This window comes from Chrysoperla carnea, chromosome 4 (assembly GCF_905475395.1).
Source record: "Chrysoperla carnea chromosome 4, inChrCarn1.1, whole genome shotgun sequence".
Classification (NCBI taxonomy): domain Eukaryota; kingdom Metazoa; phylum Arthropoda; class Insecta; order Neuroptera; family Chrysopidae; genus Chrysoperla; species Chrysoperla carnea.
Window position 1 is genome coordinate 28,510,363 of NC_058340.1, and position 23,148 is coordinate 28,533,510.

General features: G+C 28.8%; 1 protein-coding gene across 1 annotated transcript in view; it reads right to left on the reverse strand.

The window, feature by feature from the left end:
- The window catches only part of LOC123298650, a 102,815-nt gene extending 79,975 nt beyond the window's left edge, over nucleotides 1-22,840 (reverse strand). Inside the window, exon 1 of the mRNA XM_044880742.1 lies at nucleotides 22,681-22,840. Within this exon, the coding sequence (XP_044736677.1) occupies nucleotides 22,681-22,804 (124 nt within the window). The 5' untranslated portion in view covers nucleotides 22,805-22,840. The remainder of the gene's footprint in view (nucleotides 1-22,680) is intronic.
- Between the last annotated feature and the right edge of the window lie 308 nt (nucleotides 22,841-23,148).

The window sequence follows — 23,148 nt, forward strand, 5'->3', positions numbered from 1 at the left end:
CTAAAAACAAATATAATTGCTATTCTATTTCCTTGGGTGTTTTTTTTTCAAAAATCTTAGTTAAAATAAAACAAAGAAAAATATTCTTTAATAAATGAAACTGGCTTTATTGGAAAGATAATTTTAAGCCATGTTTGAATATGGTTTCGGTCATTTGGACACCAGGCTGGAGCATAAATAGCGCAATTTGGATTTACACTTTTTACAGCAATTGTGAGTGTTATTACAAGTGTTCAGTCGTCTCTAGTTTATCATCGTAAACATGTGACTTTAAATATTCCCAAAGAAGAATATTTAAGCACTGCTCTTGCGTGAGCCTATTCATTATGAAATGGCAATCCAAACTAAATACGAGGATATTATCTGCTATCAAATCGGTTATCAAGCAAAAGAGTTTTATCAACTCAAAGATATAAACTTCTAAAAATCATCTTTGGTGTTGCGTTTTTAACACCAAAATTGTATAATCATAATTTAAGGTATTGTATATTTAAGAAATTACAAACAAAGTTTGAGTGGACTTGTTTCTTTTTCTGAGACTTGCTACTTTTCATAACAAGTGAAATTTTCAAAATTTAAAAATTCTAGAAATTTTGAAAATTCCACTTGCTATGACAAGTAATGCTTGTAAACCGTATCTAAGAATACTCTCCATTAAATTACTTTTTTGACAAACAGACATACGATGTTTTAAAACATCCCTTTTTTGATTCGGGGGTAAAAAAATGAAAACATGTATTTGCTACTTTACTTTTTTGTACAAAGTAAACTATTATAACTATACAAATCGGAACTGAGTTTTCAATACGAAAATCAGGATAATAAATTTTGAGCATCTTTGATTTCGTTATAACTAGTTTCGTTGTGAAGGATCACAATTATTTGTTCTTGCTTTTTCCGTGCATATATTATTTCACAACACTTTTATTATAAAAATATCACATTTTTCGACGTAAAACGGTTTAATGTTTCACTTGGGGGATATTTTAATATTTCACAAGTTCACATCTATTAAAAATAATTTTGTGGTTATCATCGTTTAAAATAGAATCAATCAATCATTTATTCATTATTTCCAGATTGCAATACAGTTTTTATATTCGACAGACTATTTATTATAGGATTCGATTATTTTTTCCATTTCGACTCTTTTATTAAATTAGTCGGCAAACAATTTTGTACAACCAAACAATTTTGTATTACATATAAAATCTTTTTACCAAAATTTAATCGAATTGAATTTTAGGGAAAAAAAATGGTTAATAATATTGTGAAGAAAGGGTTTTATTTATCTTTCGTATAATATAATATAGAGAATAAGTAAACATATAAATATATTTAGAATTGGATCGAAGTTTCTTGATCTTATTTTATTCTATCGATTAAATATATACACATCGAACCTTTTTAAAAACATTCCGTACCTTCGACAGTTTTTAGCCTTTTGCTATTTCTTATACACCCGAAAACGGCTTTCTTTGGCTTTAATTCAAAATTATGTTCTCGTAATGTTAGCATTCAAATCTTTTCGGACTCTAAACCACACACGTTGAAACACGAATAAAACACTTTACTCTCCTAGAGTAAAAACGTAAATTTTTAAATGTGTATTTCGTCATGTAGTATTTTTTTCTGGAAATTAACTTGTTTTTATCTTTTCATAGACAAAATTTTGATTTTAATATTTTTTAAGCAAATTAATTTTGCCTGTCGTTTTTATGATGTCAGCAAGTATTGAGGAAACGTATTTTTATTACATTTACAGGCCAATTCAGACTTACGTCAAACAAGTAGTTTGAAGGACAGGTTCGGGCCAAAACTCACTCGGAGTCCATAGACCCATTTTCATAGATTATATGTATTTTACCACCTTTTTCGCTAATATTTGAAATCCTCAGTTATTTTGTAAGGCTGGGGAGGATAAATGAATAAACCATGCTCTATAGTATCTTGGCATCAAATATCAAATATAGTGAATTTAAGAAGGCAGAGTCCACTATCCTAAGCATACTGCGTAGGGAATTAGTTAGCTCTTTAACTAAGCCATTAGGGTCAAAAACTAAAAATTAATATCAAAAATTAAAAAAAAAAAGTATTTTTTCGGAACAAAAATAAAAATAAAAAGAAATCAAAGGAGTTTTTGAGGCCGATGAATCTAAATCTACACGGTAAGAAATCCATGAGGTATACTGCAATGCATGGTATAGACGCAGATACTATACATAGTATCATTGTTAGCATAATAATATTACAGTATTGTATAGGGCTATCCATCATATTGCATTGGCTCGTCCGCCATAACTATCGCTAATGTTACTATTTCCTCAATACAGTACACAGTGTGGCGTTCGTAGCAGTTAGTAAACTTTGCCACAACTGGTCTTCAAAATAATAAAATCAAAAGATACCGGTATAATCAAGAATTGTGAGTTAACTATTGTGCTGAGTAATTTGAAGAAAACTTATAGGCAGCAAGCAGAAACTTGAACTCTCAAATTGTCAAGGCTCACTTCGAGCTTAATCGTTTTTGATAGTATATTGTTTGTTGTACATTTTGCACACTCATTTCTTCTTCAAAATAGAAACTTAAGCCTTCCCAAACATGCCCACATTAAATAATAGCTTTATAAATAAGTTTTGTATTTTGTATACACATATATGTTTTAGAAAAGATAATAGAATCAAGTTCAATTCGTGTGTACGTCGACTCTTAGTTTTATATATAACAACGGATATATTTATTAAAATTCTAATAAAAAGTTATTGCTTTCAACACGAAAATCAAACCAAGCTGTTCATGTGAATGCGACTCTAAACTTTTCAGATCATAAATATTATTATTAATATGAATTATATTTAAGCCTCGATAAACAAAAAGAGATGTTATAAGTTTAACGTTTATGTGTTTCTATGTGTCTGCATGTGGCATTGCAGCCCTTGAACGGATGAACCCATTTTAATTTTTTTTTTATAAGTTGAACGAGAGTATTGAGTTTAGGGTTCCGTACCCGATACCAACCAGCAAGTGTTGATGATCTTCAAACAGCTCAGAAATTTTCTTGAAACACAGCTAAGAACATTGTTAATCAAATTACCTTCCAAACAAACAAAAATCAAAATGTGCGAATGTGTCTTTGTGGGTGCGTTTGTTTGTAAAAATTATGCCTTTTCACTTAATTAATTTTAAGGTGATTGTATACCTACAGTATTGTAAAAGAGTTTTGGTTTTTTGCACGGTACATACATATAAACCAAATACATACTTTGTAGTCAACTAATATGTTATTTTTAGCTTTACAATACCACGCAAATACAAAAACATATAATATATTATGTGCAAGTGATGCTTATAAATTTGATAATATAGATATCGGTCTTCAATCATCAATACTATAACTATAGGCGTCTCTGTTTATCAAATGATGAATCTTCGATGGACTCATAATTAAATTAAAATTTTGTTTTTATATTCGGCAACCTTATATTTTTATGGTATTATTTTAACTACAAGATTGTCTAAACATTTTAAATAGTTTTTTATCACACTTTCTAGATTTTTTGGTATAGAAATATCCAATTGAAAAGGATAACCTATATGATTCATCATTTTTCAGACAACTTTGAACGATGAAATAATAATAAAACTCCCGATGATCTAAGAATTTTTTGTGATTTTTGGAAACTTTGTTCATCAAAAAATGTATTTATATATATATTATTTTAAGTAATCAGAAAGCCTTTGATGTAGCCTCTAAGAGTGGCACATAACACGGATTTGATACTACATATGTGTATATACTTTGACGAAAGTGGATTAATAATATCTACACACTAACATAGCAAAGCACCAACAGCTAACAGCGGTATTATTATGCCGAATAAATAATATATTTGTATAGGATGTTTCATTTGAAAGTGGTTTTTAGATATGAATCAAACAAACAATTTAACTTTAGATGACATCAGAGTCACGTATAAAATATATATGATTACAAAATCTAGAGCGTAAAAAGTTGTAAACAAATATGAGTAAAAAGGTAAAGACGACTGCAGTAGATATGTGGTTTTATTTAATCTGCACAACATTATTGAGTCAATATTTATTTCAATTTAACTAAATCACAAGTAAGAAGACACAAAACTAGCTAAAGTCGATTGTTTTGTATACAGTGTGTATAAATGACAATTTTAACGAAATGAAGAATTATAATCGGATTTTGTGTTACGGTACAGTACATAACTCAGGAGCCAAGCTTTTTAACACGCCCGCGAGAACACAAGTGCTTTTCTTTAACTCACAGACTCTTACCTTTAAAAAGAATTCAGGTTTACTTCATATGGGTAATTTCTAAGCCCAAATTGAAGTCTTAAAAATAATTTTAAATTAAAAATTTTAAGAAACCTCTGACAGAAATTGTAGCTCCTAGATGGATTAACCGATTTTATGCTCAGCCGTCTGAAAATTACCGCCTCTTTTATAATTGTTTCGGGTTCATAATTCTAAGTTCGCACCTAAAACATAGCTGAGAGCATTCTCGATCAAATTCAATATCAATTATTGTAACATTCAAACAAACAAAAAATCAAATCGGTTCACGCGTTTAGGAGCTACGTTGCCACAGATAGATGCAAAGATACAGAGATTTCCATACATGTTAAATTTAGATTACCACGCCCCTTTTTTTCAATCGGGAGTTTATAAGTTGAAAGTATGTCAGCAGTCCTTTTGGTACAATTTTTAAACTTCCTTGCCTACGATTTGATGCTTTAACAGCTTTTGTATTTTTATTTATTTATTTTAGCAAAGACCCTGGGATGTATAGAAGTATGAAATATTCTATGCTGGAATTTAGTTTGGGGTAATTCCAGATTTTTATCATCATATTTTTTGTAAAATTTTCTTGACATCATCGCTTAGAACAGCATGGGAATAATTTTCTGGACGCTCACTCAATTAAAGACCCATTGGGAATTTAATAAAATTCTGATAATCATATGATGATAATTAACGTCTGGTCTAACTTTTAATAATGTTAGGTGAATATTTTAACCAACAAAGTATAATGTGAACTTATATAACATTAATATAAATACTAATTATAGCACTTTAGTTTTTAGCATGATTATGCTGATGATGGCAGACGTTATTCTAACATCATATGATGATGACAATGATGTTATTAAAGCTCACAAGCTCATACACAGTCGCATTATTTATTTTTAGAAGTAACATAATAGACCAGTCTCCAGCTTGAGAAATGAGTCGGGGCAAAGTTGTTTCATTTTCATACAATATGATAAAAGATGAAAACTGCAATAAAATTTATAAATAGCTTCAGGCGTTTATTTATCTTAGAACAAAGCAGGTTATAAAGCAAAAGTCTATAATTCTTGGACATTTTGAATTGAACTTTCGGTTTTAAAAATAAGTTAAATAAGCACCAATTTATCAAGCACTCTCAATTTTGTATCGACATGAATGGTTCCCATTTTTAAGAAATAAAATTTAAGCGTTTTTTTTTTGTAGTAAACGTGAATAAAAATTACCAGAATAGGCTAGATTGAGGTTTTTGTAGATGCGCATGACGTTCAGATCAGAGTCCTGACCGTTTTTTCGGACTAAGAACTTGTCTATCACTCAGAATTCACATATTCACACACTCACAAGCAAAGACAAAGTGTATACTAAAAATTATAAAATTTTATAATAATATTTTCGTAAAGCATTATCATTATCATTAAAAGTCTTCCATTAAAAAATAAATTTTGCCATACAAATATGAAACAGGAAGTATAAATGATCAGTACTTTCATTTTTTCGGAATATTCAAAATTATTAATTTATATTTTAATATTTTAAAAGTATGGAAGAAAATTATCTTCTCTATATATTTGGTATATAATACACTGCGCTATGTATTTTTTTCAAATGTCAGTGTAATGTTTTCTACGAGACTTTGCCATCGATAAGGTACTTCTAAAGCAATTTTTTAATATAAATTTTAGTCGTAAAAAAAAAAATTGTGTCCTGAAACGAGATATTGCAATAGGATATTATATATTCTAACGCCATTCATTTACGTTGGTTTTGTTTTTCGAAACTTCCCCGATTGTTGTATTTGTATATTGTGTTCAGAATTTTTCTATGATCATCCTTATGTTTGTTTTTATTTGTGAAAAACACTCATTTTTGTTGTCAGATATGTAAGCATTCTGACTAATTATTTCGAAATACTTGTCTTTTACGAATTATTGGGGAAAACTCTGAGTTAGTCCCTTTGTTTTATGTTAAAATTGTGCATTCAAAATTTATTACATCCCAATGATAATTTTTTGAATAATAATTACACACAAATTTTAAAGCATACTTATGTAATATAATTTCAGTTTTTAACGATAAGGAGGTTATTGAAGTTGGTTTTTTATTTTTTGTTTCGAAGTTCTTTTCGATAATAATTCTAGATAAACTATTTTCCTCACAGTGACGAAATGATGAAAAACCCACTTTATGGCCGAGGAAATTATAGAGTTTTCCAGTTAATTGAAATTTCAATAGTTTAACTATAAAAAACATTTTGAAGAATTAGCATACGTGTTGAAAATTACTTTTAATACAACGCGACAATCTAACATAAATAATAAAACGTGTATTTGTTAATATACGTAGACTCGTGCGTGAGCCCATGATGAAACAAAAATTTTAACGATACTTTTCGGTATTTTTGATATTTTTCGTTTTAAAGAAAATATTTAGCAACACATTATGGTAAGAACAAATGACAAAAATTTCCAAATGTCGGACAAGCTGAATAATTGTTTTGCTTTTCGGAATTTCAATCCATTTCTTTTCACGTATTGTGTATACAAAAACTTTTTTTTACCATAAACTAAAATCCAAAATATTAAAATATTAAAATCGAAACTCAGTTAAGTTATCAATTTTGTTTCAATTGTCAAGCATTTATTTATCAATTTAAAAAAATTCAGACACCGAAAAAATTCATTCAAAACCAAAAAAAAAAAAAAAATCATAAAAAAAAAAACAAAAATCGAAAAAATTACATTTTTTAAATTAAAATCCGCGATTATTAAATCAATTATTCTTTAATTAACAACTTTTCTTTACCAATTCTGAGGAAAGCAGACTAGAATTACTTAAATTTCGCTTTGTTATGGGTTCACGGTCTGATATAAAGTATTTTAATATTGTCAAACATATAATTTTATTTAATTTATACTCTAAAACGAAATTATTTTGCAATTTAGAAAATACTTATCTAAAACGCTAAACGATTTAAAGTACATACATTACTTTTGGTGGTTTGTATGTGTGTGTGGGTATGTGTGTGTTGCTTAGTAAAGTGCTATTACAAATGTTACAATAAATAGGGTAAGTAAAGTACCCTGGATGCAATTTACCTTAAATCAAAACTGTACTAATGATAGTAGCAACCAATGCCAAAAGCTTATAGTTTTTGAATGTTTTCAGTTCTTTACGGATTACGCAGGTAGCACTTATTATTGTAAAACGTAGTTTCACACTCCTCTAAAGGGGCCAAATAACAAAACCAAACCAAACAACCAAAAAAGTAGCTTTACATCGCATTTTGCGATTTTAGTTTTTTTTTTTTTGTTAGATTTTACTGGCGTTAAAGCATTAAATTGAAAAGTTTTATCCCGCGTACAACACTTTCCCCGTATAAATGAGTGCGGGTACGAGAATGCTTGTTTACCCAATGTGTGTACTCAGTGCTGTGCACATATTGTGTGTTCACAGAAGTGGTTTATTGAGTTTATATTTTAAGTACTGTATAAGTTTAATACTCATTTTAAGTCAGAACAAAGATAAAAGTTTATTCAACATTTAACATTTGGATCATTTTGTGAATTTTCCTTTATATATACACAACAATTTTAGTGGATTTTGTTCAAATATATATTTGGAGAAAATCTGTAACGAATTCAAAGTTTAAAGTAATAATAAAATATTTGTAATAAGAAAGCAAATGACCAAGTACGAAATTGAAAACTAGTAAATGCATGTAGAAATAATTTGAGCGTTAAAAAGTGCCTCTTTCAGTAAAAACTATTTTACAAGCTTTTCCCACATTAGACTGTATCAGGCTAGCTTTTACTGATGATTGCAACATTGTAGTGGAAATACGCATTTATAACGTCAAAAAGCCATTAAGATGAGGTTTAAAAAATAAACTTTATTTGTGCAATTTGCTCCAAAACAAAAAAAAAGAATGGCTGATTTTAATTTGTACTCACATGTGTTTCGATGTTATTCGCATGCCATAAGGTTTGGTGGGAAAACAGGATGGAAAAGGGTGAAATATTTCTAAGATCGATCAAACCTCGATGCTGGATGTTTCTTGAACGATGCACATGATGGCACGTCGGTGATTTCAAAACACAGTGTTTAAGTACGGAATTTAAATTTGTAAAGATTGAATATAAAAAACTACACAATTCATTGAAGTTGTACACTGATGAATGAATCAATATTTAAGTTTTAAATCGAAACACAAAGGCTCACACGTTAAGCACGTGAAATGAACAAATGGTTCGAGAAATTACTTTAATTAGAATCAAATAACGTAAAAACGAATACTTTAATTAAGTTGAAATAAGTTGGAGAAAAGATGATTTTTCAACCAAAGCAAACGATTAATAATGAATATGAACTTGAAATTCAATTTAGAAAATGGCGTTGAGACCATATGTCTCAAGCCAGCACAAAAACAGAACAGAATGATTGATGAGCTAGTAATTGTAAACAGTTTTTAATTATACGTTTTGGCAACTATCAATCATTTAACTGTCAAGAGACAGAACTGGTTGATGATTGAACGGCCTAAACAAACTTTAAATTAGCATTTTTATGTAATTTAAACAATCTTTTACAATGAGAAATTAGCAAATGAAATTGAATTATGGCTAAACTAAAGGGATTAATAAAAACAATTGAAGGAATTCGAATGTAAAATTATAATAAAATTGTATAAATGTCTGTATTTGAAACAGGTTTATATTTCGAGGTTAGTATAATGGATCGACAGTAGATTAAAGGTACCTGTATGGATGAATAATAATAATAATATTTCTCTATTTTATAATTACTTTCAATACACAAATGGTTCCACAAAATAATAATAAATATGTAATAATTATGAATTATTATAACCTAGTGGACTTATGTGTCTGTAGTAGGTATCTAATTGGATTACAAGTCTATAAATAATAAAATACTGGTAACATTTACATTCATATACAGTATGGTTCAGTTTACAATGGAGTTTTTATTGGGTGTATCACTTAAACGTTCTGTAAATTCACTTACTTCTGTAAATCCGAAATGTGCAGACATGTAGATGTCATTCAAGTTTACTTAGAAATATTTTAGCAATCTCTACCAACGATAAACAATGCACAACTATAACAAAATTGATGCATGGTGTTTGGCTTATGATATATTATATATTTTAAGAAAAGAAAAGTGTTTGTGGATACGAATTCCGGCCATTTTTAAAATCCGTTTCATATTAAAGAAAAAACTAATCCGCCTCTGTGAATGCACACCCACTTTTTGTGTTGAAATAAAAAGAGATGAAATTTGGAGATAAAATTTCAATAGTTATAGGTATTTGGAAATAAAAGGGAATGAAAATTATCGGAGTATTCTAAAATATTATTTCATCAGAAAATATACAGCGATACGATTATGGTTAGTGGTGAGAAATTTTGAGATGTTTTATCATTTTTTATACGATTAAATAAATGAAAAAAAAAACTTAATATATTTCGTTATGATCAAAATTTTTCATTACAAACTCTCATTTACGATAATTTTCAACAGATTTTCACATAATAAAAATATATTAGTATTTCTTATTATTTATTTCATTTCATAGACATTTATATAAATATATTTTATTATAGACATTAAAACATATTATTACACGATTTATGAAAAAAGTATTAGATATGAATGTATGTTTTCGTTTCTTACTACTCCTACATATTCCATTTCGTCTTAAAACATCCTGTTCAAGATGGGACAAATATACAATCAAAACTGTTTCCAGGTATTATATTCGTTAAAATACATTGAAAGTATACTCGAGTTCAATAAAATGATTTTACATTTTTTTATTTCTTTTAATTTAAGTTTAAGTATAGAATTTCCAGATAAAGAATAGAAATATTCACTGTATTCAAAAAGAAAACCTATATTCATTTTCTTTACTTGTAACAAGCCGATATCAAAAAACAACCAAAAAGATCTTGTAAAAAAAAAACAAAAACCATGAAAAACTGGAGATAATTTGTTTGTTCCTTTGTGTTCGCTTATTTCTCATCAGATCCGTTTGACGTAATGTACTCAGTAATTCACCTATGCTAAACCAAGTTTTTTAGTAGTTAATTTTAAGAAACTATTGAAAAATTTGGTGAGAAGGTGTAGAAATGACGAATTTTTTGCAGTTATTAAGACAGTTCGATTCCCAAAGTTGTTCCATGACATTTATGAAATTGATAAAATTTCCCCTTAGTTGGTATTTGGATTTTTAATTAATAATACAGTTCGAGTAAACCTTTTTAATTTTAGAAAGTATTCACTTTAGCATACTAAAAATCATTTGTCACTTCTACAAAATTTGCAACTGAGGGAGACTAATGACTAAATCACTCTTTTTTCTGATCTGTTGAGTACATCTATATACCTATTACAATATATTCATTCATTCATTCATTCATTCATTATCTTATATATTTTATCTCTAGCTTGTTTTGTCTTGTCGTCACGATATCTTCTTTATTAAATTCCATGGTTTACATCCCATTTTATGGTCTAAAAATGTACCGCATAAGAAAAAATTTAGAAATAGTATTAATTTTGTCCATTATGTAATTTGTATATTATAGCTGTATTTAAATTACCTATAAATAAAAATAAAATAAATGACTGTTGTTGCGGAATTCCTTACGGGTCGAGCTAGTTATACTATATTATAAATAAATGTACTTATATTTCTTTATATTATTTTATACATGTACACAGCACAGGTGATTTAAAACACAATGTATTATTATTAAAGGATTATAACCAATTCATATTATTATATATAATAAATACATTTATGTGTATAATAGGGCAAAGTCTTGTACCACGAATCACAAATCACATTTTCATGCCTTTTAAGGCAATTTTAAAAAATATATAGTAACTTATAAAGTTACAGATAGCATCATTAAACTTAAGACAACTATCGATAAAAACGATATATATATATATATACATATTATATTTAATTGTGATTCATGGTACAAGATAATGATGTATCATGAATCACTTACTTTTATACTTCAATCGATTGAATCTGAAAGCGCTCTTTCAACATTGAAGATAAAACCTGATTGGAAATCACATAAGTTTAAGTTTAGTTATTGGAATTAATTTGTTCTAGTATGTTTCTTGATCCAAGATTCCGGTTCCATCCGATGTGCCTATTGCAATGTTAACTCCACAAAGTTATTATAGCATAACAAATTACGGACCAATAAGAAGTGATAGGTCAAATGTTATTTCAAAACAAAACACAACCGTCAATTAAGAAAAAAATAACCGAATATTGAGTATTTATTTCTACTTTGATTGAAAAGAAATCCAAAAAGGTTATCAGTCTTTCAGTTGCTGAACGTCTGGTAAGTAAACTTTGTTTCCATACCGATTCTATGTATCATAGAAACTAATATCTGTGAAGAAGTTGAAGAGTGATTAAGATATTTTACCGTCAAGGTACAACCCATTACCCTATATATATGCATTATACATAAATGGTAGGTATATTATATTTCATATACAATTATTTTTACCCATTTACCTCTCTTTTATTGAAAGAGGAAGAGTGGAAAATGTTATATATTATATGAAAAATGATGAAAAAACATATTATCATTATTAATAATAACTCTTAATAATTGTTTTCTTGATTTATGTGTGTCTGTCAAAAAAATTAGTTTGGACTATCATATTCACTTGAATATTTATGTGTTAAGCCAGAGGCGTAGCTCGATGGGGTCATTTGTGTATTATTATCATGACTACGATTTTTAAAAAATGTGATCATTTCATTATTATCCGATCAATCTAAACCAACAAATGAAATTTACAAAATTAAGAAAACCCCGTCAAATGCGATTTATTCCTTGTAAACCGATTTTTGAAAACTTAACAATAAAATTTTCTCAATCAAGTGGGTTTAACCGTTTAGAGACTGTAATGCCACTGAGAAACACACAGACGCACAGATCAACACTTTAAACTTATAATACTCCTTCTTAAATCAATATCAAAGTGGTGGTCAACGACATCATATGAGATGAAAAGGATATTTAGAGAGCTATCATTTTTTGGCACAAATTTTTGGAAATATTTTAATTGAAATTGAAATATTTGAGTTGACTTTAATCTTTTGAATTATTGTTTTGAATTTCCTAATTATTTGACCATTTCACTTTTCGAAATGAATTGAGCCAGGTTTATTTGACCATTCATTTCCATAGTAATTACTTGTATATTAAAATTATATGTTATGCATTTCCAAACTGAATCGATTTTGAAGATCATCGTCATTTTTTTCCGGTACGGAAGCCTAAGCTCGCACTTGAAACATACCTAAGAACACTCTCCGTTAAATGACTAAATTTCGTATTATTTTCTAAATAATTTAAATTAAGTTATTGTTCATTAAATGTTTTGTTTTCATAATTCAGGTTATGGTAAGTTAGTTAGAATAAAAATGTGTATTATACAAAAATGTATTGATCAGTTGAAAAAGTCGATAGCTCAAAATCTTTTCCCGTGTGATCCTTGAATCGAAGATATTTTTTCGATTTGTCGAAAATAGAGTTTTACGTAAATTAATATTACGGAGCTAATGCTAAATTTAACTTACAAATAATCATTGAAAACTTGAAATTGTCTAGCGAAGCGGTCGCGAAACTGCTATGTATTATAAAATACGATAAAATGTATGTAAAACATAATTAATGTATTTATCATCTCTATTACATTGTACATGACTTATTTTCACAGTGAAATGTGATTATTAAGAAATTTGTTTCTCTAACATATACATGTTATATAATATCAGCATGTACAAACATATAGAATATCCATAAACTAATGTGGAATACTGGATAACGGATGTAAGCAATGTTATGCCTGATAATTTGTACCCATTTATAATAAATAGGAAGTTTGCTTAGTTTATAATACAATTTAATATCGTTCTTATAATACAGAATGTATTGTAATAGTTCAAAGTTCAAAGTTTTTAAGGCATCATTCCCACTTACATAGAATGTTGTGCATCAAGTGTTTGTTTATACGCACCTGGATCTACATCCGATGTAATAAAAATCTCTTGTTTGAAATGTTTAAAGAAGCTCCCGTTATAAAATCAGGTCTGATATATTTGTTTGTGTTATCGTAGCTAATAAACGGATGAACCAATTTAGATTTTTTGCTCGTAATGTAATCTGATCGAGAGTGTCGTTAGCAATGTTCCAAGAAAGTCTGCTCAATCGTTTGAAGATCATCATCTCTTTTCTAGTTGTTATCGGCTTTTCCAGTTGTTAGTGAAAAGTAACTAATAGCACATCGATCAAATTATCTTTCCATAATACCCGAAATTAGGTTCATTTGTGTGGGAGCTATAATGCCACAAACAGACACACAGATATACAGAAATACTATACTAAATAGGTAATTACTAATTACGAGAATATACGGAAGATGACCAAGTGAGAGATGACCAATTAGAAGAAATTGTGCTGCCAAACTGAGTCTTAAAGCAAGAACCAAAATTTTTAGAGATAATGAATCTGTACCTAGAAATAAAATGTACTGTAATTTATTTCTCTTCAAAATATAGTGTGGTACAATAAAAAAAGGATAAAAGTTTCTTCGTTTCGAATAAAACTAATAAAAGTAAAACTTTTGAATAAATAATAAGAATACATACGGTATATCGGGTACATCTAGAATGAGTGTTTAATAAAATCCAAAACGATATTACAGTAAAGGAAGGAAAACAGTAAAATGCGCCATTTGTAATTGCAATATAATTAATGGATAGTTACAGAAATGTTAATGAATAGTTTACTATACAACATGGCTATAAAACAAATATACTTATATATAGCGTAATGCTTTGTTTATATGTATATCAGAGAAAATCTAATAGCAATAAAAGGACTTACCTCTCTTTACAACCTTATTAGAGGTGCATGTATACGTAATGGGTGATTTTTTTAGAGGTTCACAACTTACTAACATAAATTCAAATAAAACAAAGAAAGATATTTCTCATATCAATAAAACTAGCTTTATTTGACAGATAATTTTATGCCATTAATATTTGAATATGACGTCGGTACAGTCTACAGTACAGAGGGTGTATGATTTCGTGACTAACACACTCACTACAACAGCTTTATTTACGAAAACTTTAGAAATTGGTGAATTATATTCATAAAAAAAAATAAATGTACATACTGGCCTACATATTTCATGATCCGTTTTCTCAGACCTACGTCTTAAACATTTCAGTTTAACGACAATATGTTTTATTATGCTAACGCCCCGATTTACAAAGTTTTCGTAAATAAAAATGTTGTAACACTGAAATGAAATCACGAAATTATACCCCCCTCTGTACTGTAGACTATAATATAGCCGCCAAGGATGGCGTGTAGACCATCTGGATGTACACTTTTTCAACATACTTTTGGCAGAAATCGCGTTCGTATTTCCCCAATCTTATATTCCGGTCGTCTTTGGTTTACCGGCATATGTGCGGTCGTCTTTGGTTTACCGGCATAAACAGGTTACTTTACATATCCAAAAAGAAAATAATCTACGTATTTTAGCTTGCATGATCTTCGAGACAGATTAATAAGTTCATAATACGGGAAATTAATAAAAAAATTTCATAAATATTAATAAAAATATTTAATAATAATAAAAAACTTTCAATAGTTTGCAAGTGTTCCTCTGGCGTGAGTGTATTTATTATGAAACGACAAATCAAAATTATACACAAAGCAACTGTCTGCTGTCAAATCTGCTAAAAATGAAACAGTGTTGCCCAACTCAAAGATGTGTACCTCTAAAAAAACATCCTTTATATGTAGTATATAAATTGGTTGTATATTTATAGATTTGTTTATATATTTGTAGATGTACATAGCCATTATACCAAGCAAGCATCTATAATAAATAATATATGTTTTAACAGTCACCTATTCGATGGGTATAAAACAGAGCTAGCATGTCGTGAAGGCCTGAGGTCAATAGGCGTCTAGTTAGCCTGGAGATGGAAAAAAAGAATGTGTTTAGCGGGCGATCTAAGGGGAGTCATGCATATTATATCTGCCAATAAGTTTCAAGCTACAGATTAATGAACATTTAAATTCTCCGGTCATCTAGTTTTCAATAAAAATCATGATTTGGATCAGGAAACATTATTTAGGCAAGATGATATATGACTATTTGATGAAAATGAAAAACTCAAATTTCTATTAATAAAAATATTCAAACATTCATACATTTTAAATTATTATCTAACCAAATTTTATACGTTCAACAAAACTTTGACTTTTTAAATAGGCCAATATTATGTTATCTTGCTTTAAGCACTGCAATATTCATTATTTATTAGCAACAAAGATGTATTGCATAGAGGCTAAGAACGTGCTTTCTTCCAAGTAGCATTGGGATCATTCAACGGTTCTTATAAAATTATTTTCATATTACATAAAATTATAAAATTAATTTCTTAATAATTTCTCTAAATATTAGGTTTACAGAAGATAAAAATTGAGCGGGGTAGAAACTATTGTATAGTGTATATTTTAAAAAGTAATTAATGTTCATAGTTTCCGTTTTCTTAATATTGGCAGACCAGTATTTTTTGAAATACCTTTGAGCCAATTTTTGAGGACGACGAAATATATTTCTAGATGTATCCTATATAGGATATATTAAAATCTATAATAAATTAAAATGTTTAGCAAGGGAAGGGTCCAACTAGGTAGCAACACTTCTACATAAAATAAGAACGTTGTTACGCACAAGAAAGTACATACAGAGGGGGGGGGGTGTATCATTTATATTAAAAGGAAGAAATATCATTAAATTTTGTTACTTAAATTTTCAGTGAAAACAATAACTTTTTTTAAGAATAATGTAAAAAGTAATAGGACCTTAAATATAAAAGAAAAAGTATAAAGCTCAATATAAATTAAATTATATTATGCATTTTATTTTATTATTATATTATTTACAATAATATAAGACCTTTTTTTTGTTATACATATAATAATATAATATCGATAAATGTATATTACGAACAATGTAAATAATATTCCCAATTGAATTTAACAATAAGAAAAAAATAATGTCTTGTCAATATTGTAAAATAGAAATTTACATTCTTAAGTAATACAGAGTGTTTCAGTATTTCAAAAATGTTTTCGAAAATATTGTCCCCGAAACTCGAATAGTTTCGAGACTTACAAATAAATAGAAACTCTAATAGTTTATGTATAATTTTTTAGCGAATTGTTAAAGGAAATGGAGCTATTGCTTTTGTACTGATGCGACGGTGGAATTTTGTCATAAATGTCAAAAATCTATGTATGTATGTATATACATATGCGTTTATGTGTCTGTTAACTCTCTAGCGCAGCGGTCGAAATTCCGATTTGAATTTTTTATTTCGAATAATTTTGTATCAAGAAGGGTTTTGGTATTTGAAAGGTCAAGTTCGTTAATGAGAAAAATCTACCAAAAAACAAGGAATGGGGAATCGGCAAAGAACAAAATTTTAAATTTTTTCAAAATAAAAATTATTTTTGTATTGTTCAAACAGTTTAAAGCAAAAAAGTACTTATGTGATTTTTTTTCTAGACGCTTAGTTTTCTAAATAAAAAGTCTTGAAAAATTAAAAATGCAATATTGAATTCGCTTAGCTAACACAGTTCCTGTCCTACGAATTTTTTACTTGGTATAAGCTTTCAAAATAATTCAGAAATAAACGACATCAAGAGAGGGTTTTATGATAATGTGTCAAATCAAAGCCATGGTTTTTAGTACACATGTTTTCTAGATACCCATGTCAATCTTAGGGCTAGTTTTCTTGATGCTCATGTCAATCTTATGGAGTCTCACGGTTCACTTCAAATGTGCCTCGAAAGGTTGGTTCAGACAATTATTTCAACTAATGTTGTTGGCAAGCAAAATGCTTCATTCACAACAGAACTCCGTAAGTATTATCTAAACAAGAACGAAGGAAGGGTTTTTTTTCCTTTCTAGAAGGATATAATCTTTATCTCGTTTCGTCAAATTTTTTTTAATAAATTGTACATTGCTTTCTAGTTATTTGTCAAAAAATACATTAATATTGAATTGAGAAAATGTAAAAGAGAATTAAGTCAAGTAGTTTATCTTTTCCAATTTTTAGAAGAAAACGTAGTAGAAAACAACGGTAGCTACAATTTTTTTGGGAGGATTATAATCAACTCGGCTCTTTATTCACCCAAGTATAAACTGAGTTACCTTGTTTCTAAAAATTAAACTTAAACGCAGGACATTTTGTATAATAAATTTATAAAAATTATTACGACACTTTATTGTGACAGATGTTCTACGCTTTTATTTATTTCGTATTATGAATAAAAATGTAAAAAAAATTCTGACATATTCTTAGAAAATGAATTTATAAAGTCAAAAATATAATTCTTTCTCTCAACTGAATTATTTTATAGGGAACATAAAAATGTCAAAAGTACTCGTTTACCCATCGGTGTATTGTAGATTGAGAAAGTGAATTATGTGTAATTAGTTTAATTGGTTTTTTAAATCAAAAATTTATTTATTAAAAATCGTGGAATGGTAAAAGTTTGTTAAAAAATTCACTCGTTATTCAATAATGTTATAAAATAACGTTAAAGTGTTTAAATAATTTTTCCGCTAACACATGCTCAGGCAGCATTAAAATTTCCAACGAAGGCGAATTTCAATGGGTACATTCTTTGTGTTATTAATTTAAAACAATGATATTTGAGATCTTACCGATAACAAAAGTCACGCCTTTCATTGTAAGAATTCTGTGGTATCCTAAGTATTTAAAGTAATCTTGTCAAATTATTCGATATAATTAAGATATTTAGGACGGCTTGGCAGGTGACTTGTATTTTAGAGAGTCAGTTCGAGACATGGAAAGTGTAAATTAAGTGGAAATGTAGTAAATCAGAGGCTAGAGAATACTTGGAATGCATGGACATTTAAGCCATCTTCGCATTGAGTCAACATTCCACATTTTTCAGGTAGAGGAAATAGTCATTTTTATGTGTAAAGCATGGCAGTTTTTCTTAGTTTAAGGTCATTTATGCCATCAAAATAATAACAGATGGAATAGACAGTGAAAATTGACAGAATTAGCAGGAAAGCAGCCATATTTTCATGAGGAGAATCGCAATATCATATTCTACACAATATTACATCAAATATGTAACTTGTATTGCATTAAAAATTACAAAATGGGAATGGATATGAAATTTGATTATTAAATAGTATTTCAGTACAGTAACATATTTTTATTTCTTTATATGAATTTTGATGTCTTTATGAAGAAAATGACAGTCGCAGAAATTGCCTATCCTTACCAATTTATCAGAAACTACTGAACTTAGGAAAATAAAAAAATACCAGGCTATTAGGAATTCAAATAGACTCAACTGTACCAAATTACATAACGATCGAAAAAATGATAAAAATAAAATTTCTAGATTTGTTTTACTGTAAAGAACTATTACATTTTACTTTTTTTGATTGTATGCTACTTCTTAAACTGCCATTCCTCTTTACCGATAAACATTCAGTTTTACCCAACATTTGTAGTCCCTTTTTAAACCCTTTCCCGGTGAGTTTACCCTGTAACGAATTTTTACGAAAAAGTAGTACGCTTACACTAATACTGAAATGGAAATGTTTGAACGGATAGTCTGGAAATATTTGCACCAGCGTTAGCTGTACCTACATTTGTATACACATATTTATGTCCTAACACTATGCGAAGGAGAAGAGTATGTTAAATATCTATACACATATATTACAAATATATATACGTATATAATGTTTATGTTTGGATCTCGAATGTAATTTAGTTAATGTTGAGATATATAAAGTTATAGTAACATTGCTAGCTGGACAAGCAGACTAGACTAACGAGAAACAATGAGTCAACCTAAAGCTACAACACACTCTAGAATTTATGGTTTTGTTTTATTTACAACATCATAATGAAGTTAGTTGTAAATATTGTTTGAGCATGATTATGAACGATAAACTAAAACATGGTTACACACATTGCATGAATTCTATACAAGCGTATACGTATATGGATGGTACAATTTGAACTAACTTTTTGAATACCATGAAATGGTATTCAGTAGACTACGTCGAACTGAAATAATGCCTTTTATCTTGGATTGTAAAAAATAATCCAGGTCAAAGGATTATGCCACCGTTTTTGTTAATGTAAAAACCAAATCCAATACTATCTAAAAAGGCCATACCACATCTTAACTAAAATGATACAATCGCAGGACTCCTTGAACATTGCTTCATTGTAACCGTGTAAGACAATTTGGTTGACCTTTTTTCGTCTGTGGTTCAACTCTCTAGCAACTTTATGCTTCTTGTTTTGGCACATTTTGTCAGTACAGTTTATATTCGCGCTCTTTCATTTGCAAATATTTAATTGTTTTTTCCCACTTTCTCACTTCGCCCTTTCATCCCCGAAGATTAAAGACTATCCTTGAAGCTGGTATATCGTGTCAATATTTGAACTTAATCGATGCAAGTTTTTGAAGCACACCCCTTTTGTCCCCTATTTCAGACCATTTCAGCCTTTTTTCGTGTAAATGTAGCCTATATGTTAATCTAGGTTATAAACTATCTGTGTAAATTTCACCTAAATCCGTTCAGCTGTTCTGGCGTAATTGAGTAACAAACATGGATGGATGTTCGTCCAGGCAAAGTATTGAAATTGAAGAAGATATGTTCAACTGGAAGAAAACATCAACAAAAGTGTCTATCCATACTGCCTCCAAAAGGTTACGGCCAAATTTAAAATATAGTTGCATAGGTGTAAAACGGTTTTCGCTTTGTAATTGGCCATCGCTCGTGCACTGGTGCAATGATAAAGTAAGGTTTGAATAACTTGAGGCTGCATGGCTGGGTGGTACTTTTACCTGTAATCCTCTTACAATTGGCGATCAAATTTATGGTCTCATCGATGAACACATGGTATACCTTTGAAAGAATTCACCTTTATAAATAAAATGGTCTATTCTATACATGTCTGTATATAGTTAATTCTGTGTGGCATTTGTTGTGAATGCACAATCATATGAAAATAAATTCTGAAAAATGTGTTCAAAATGGCATAACACCATTCAATACTGAATAAACTATTTGTTTGTATGTCTGAATTATATTTCATATATAGTTATACACCTACTTTTCCGATTTGAAAAGCATTTGTCTACAATTCCCTGACTAGACATTTGAAAACTTTGTTTATTGTCGTTAAACTGGTAATCAACTGTATACCTACAGTCGAATAATTAATATAAACGTGCACAGAGAGTTTTTAAAATATTGTAGATGTAAATTGTAGTAGCAAGATTTATAACAGTTCAAAAAATACTTAAAAACACTTTGGTTAAAAAAACTATTGCAGTGGTATGAAATGTCAATATATGGTGGAAACGCAAATAAAGGATATGGCATATTAATTTCAAGTATGTATTAAATATTTATTTGCGCTTCCACCATAATTCGCATAATTCGTGAAATGGTAGGAATCAGAAATAACTGTAGAAATTTTTAAAAACTTTATGGAACTTTTTAGCAATATTGTTAGCCTTTTTTTTTTACATAAACCAGAAAAACGCTAGTTTTGGTCAAATAAATTCAAGTTATAGGCAAATATTGATCGAAAAGAAAAACGGTTCATTTTTTAATTAATATAGATCATTTTAGTACAAATCAAGCAAATATAATTTTAGAATTATTCCCAAATGGCCAAAGTTTTTGTTAATGTATGCACCTTAGAATGCTGAACAAGAACAATGCTAAGAAAGTCTCAATTTTTAAGTAGGGAGCCTAAATTTCATATGTCGTTATATTCTTCGTTTTTCGTGAACATTCACCTTTTAGGACAATTCAAAAAACGCATCGGCAATACTTAATATTTTTCTGCCCTATGGTTCAGTTTTTTGGGCTACCACAAGCGTCACAGAAATTTTTGGACTTTAAAATTTAGCAAATGATTTCAAATAAATTTGTAAACCTAATATTCAATCATCGAAATACTTTATAATGAAATCCGCTTAAATAAATAGAGCAAAAGGAATGAAAGGTGGAAACTTAATTATTTTTGATATTGATTTAAACAAGGTTTAGAGAGTTTGGTGAAAAATTTTCGGGAAAAAATTATGATAGTTTCTTTGTAATATCTTATCATTTTCCTGTTAGATAAGATCTCATAAATTGTATAAAATTATAATATCAAATTTCTTGTATTTGTAAGAGGATTAATTTCATCACCGATTTCCAGTTCATTAAATTTATAATATAAATTGTAACTCGATATTGTTCAAGCTAAAACAATAATTATAACTTATTGAAGTTAATAAGGCGTACTTTGTATTATACTTATAAGTTCAAAAATGTAATTAAAATGCTATTATATTGTATTTAAAACAACAGCGTCGGAGTATACATTTAAATAAAATATGTTTTGTATTTTGTGTATTTGGACTAATAATTAAAAATTCGATAAAATATTATATTTTAATAAAGAGAATATTCGAAGCATGAAAATTTAATACCCTTCAAAATATAAGCAGTTTCAAGAAACGGGTCATACACGCCTCATATATGGTCAAGAGGCGGGCCACTACTATTGATTAATATGCCATGACGCATCATAGTTTTCCCAAATAGTGTTCATACGGAAACCCTGAAGAATAAAAATTGGTTAATTTAAAGCAGTCTCCTGTAAAATACAATCAAGACTTCTTCGCGGAGCGGCTGGTTATGAGGCAACCTACTTTATTGTAACTGCTGTGATAAAATTGAAAATATTCCTCTTTTAAACCCCCGAACGAAAAAAAAGAGGTGCCATAAAGTTGATCGCTATCTGTATGTGTCTATCTGTGACATTGTGGCGCCTGAACCATCCGTTACGATTTTGATTTTTTTGGTCTCGTTTGAAAAGTGATTTAACAGAGAGTGTTCTTGGGTATGTTTACAGAGTTTATGGTTCCGAACCCGAAAAAAACAAAAAGATTTGCGATATTCTTCAAAATGCTTTATAGAAAAAGGTAATTTAATGGAGTGCTTTTATACATGTTTCAAGTGCGAGTACCCCAAAAATTTGTGGGGGTTTTTTTAAATTTTGCAAATTTCACTTGTTAAGATTTAGATTGTTAGTTTTTCATTTATGATTGTTAGTTTTTCATTTCTTTTTTTTCTATTAATTCAATTTCAAGTAAGTAAGAGAAAAATTTCAAAGAAAAAAATTGTAAATAACTTACCTGTTTCTGTTACTCGACACGGTAGAACGACCGTTGCGCCCGCCACAATTCGATACGTTTGACCAGGTGTCACAAAATTTGGTTTCTTTCCGTCTAATTCTCCATCCATTCCTATAACTCCCATTGCGTTACTTAATTCTCCTAAACTTTGAAGTGCATCTGAAAATAAGAAGAAAAACAACTGTGAAAAATCATACACTTTGTATCAAATTGATGCGATTTGTGATTTGTCTTAGATAAAACTAATTTGTTTGAGACAGGCTTTAAATTCAGATATTATCTTTCGTGAATAGAGAAAACTTAAAAATGGTATTCTAATTTCTTGGCGATTTTATTAGATATAATACCTAATGTCTTGAGCACAATTTAAGCTACCATACTGGTTTCATGATGAAAACAATGTTACTTGATTATATTTTCAAACTGGATATTAATTTATCACAGAATAAAAAAAAACGCGTTGTAGCT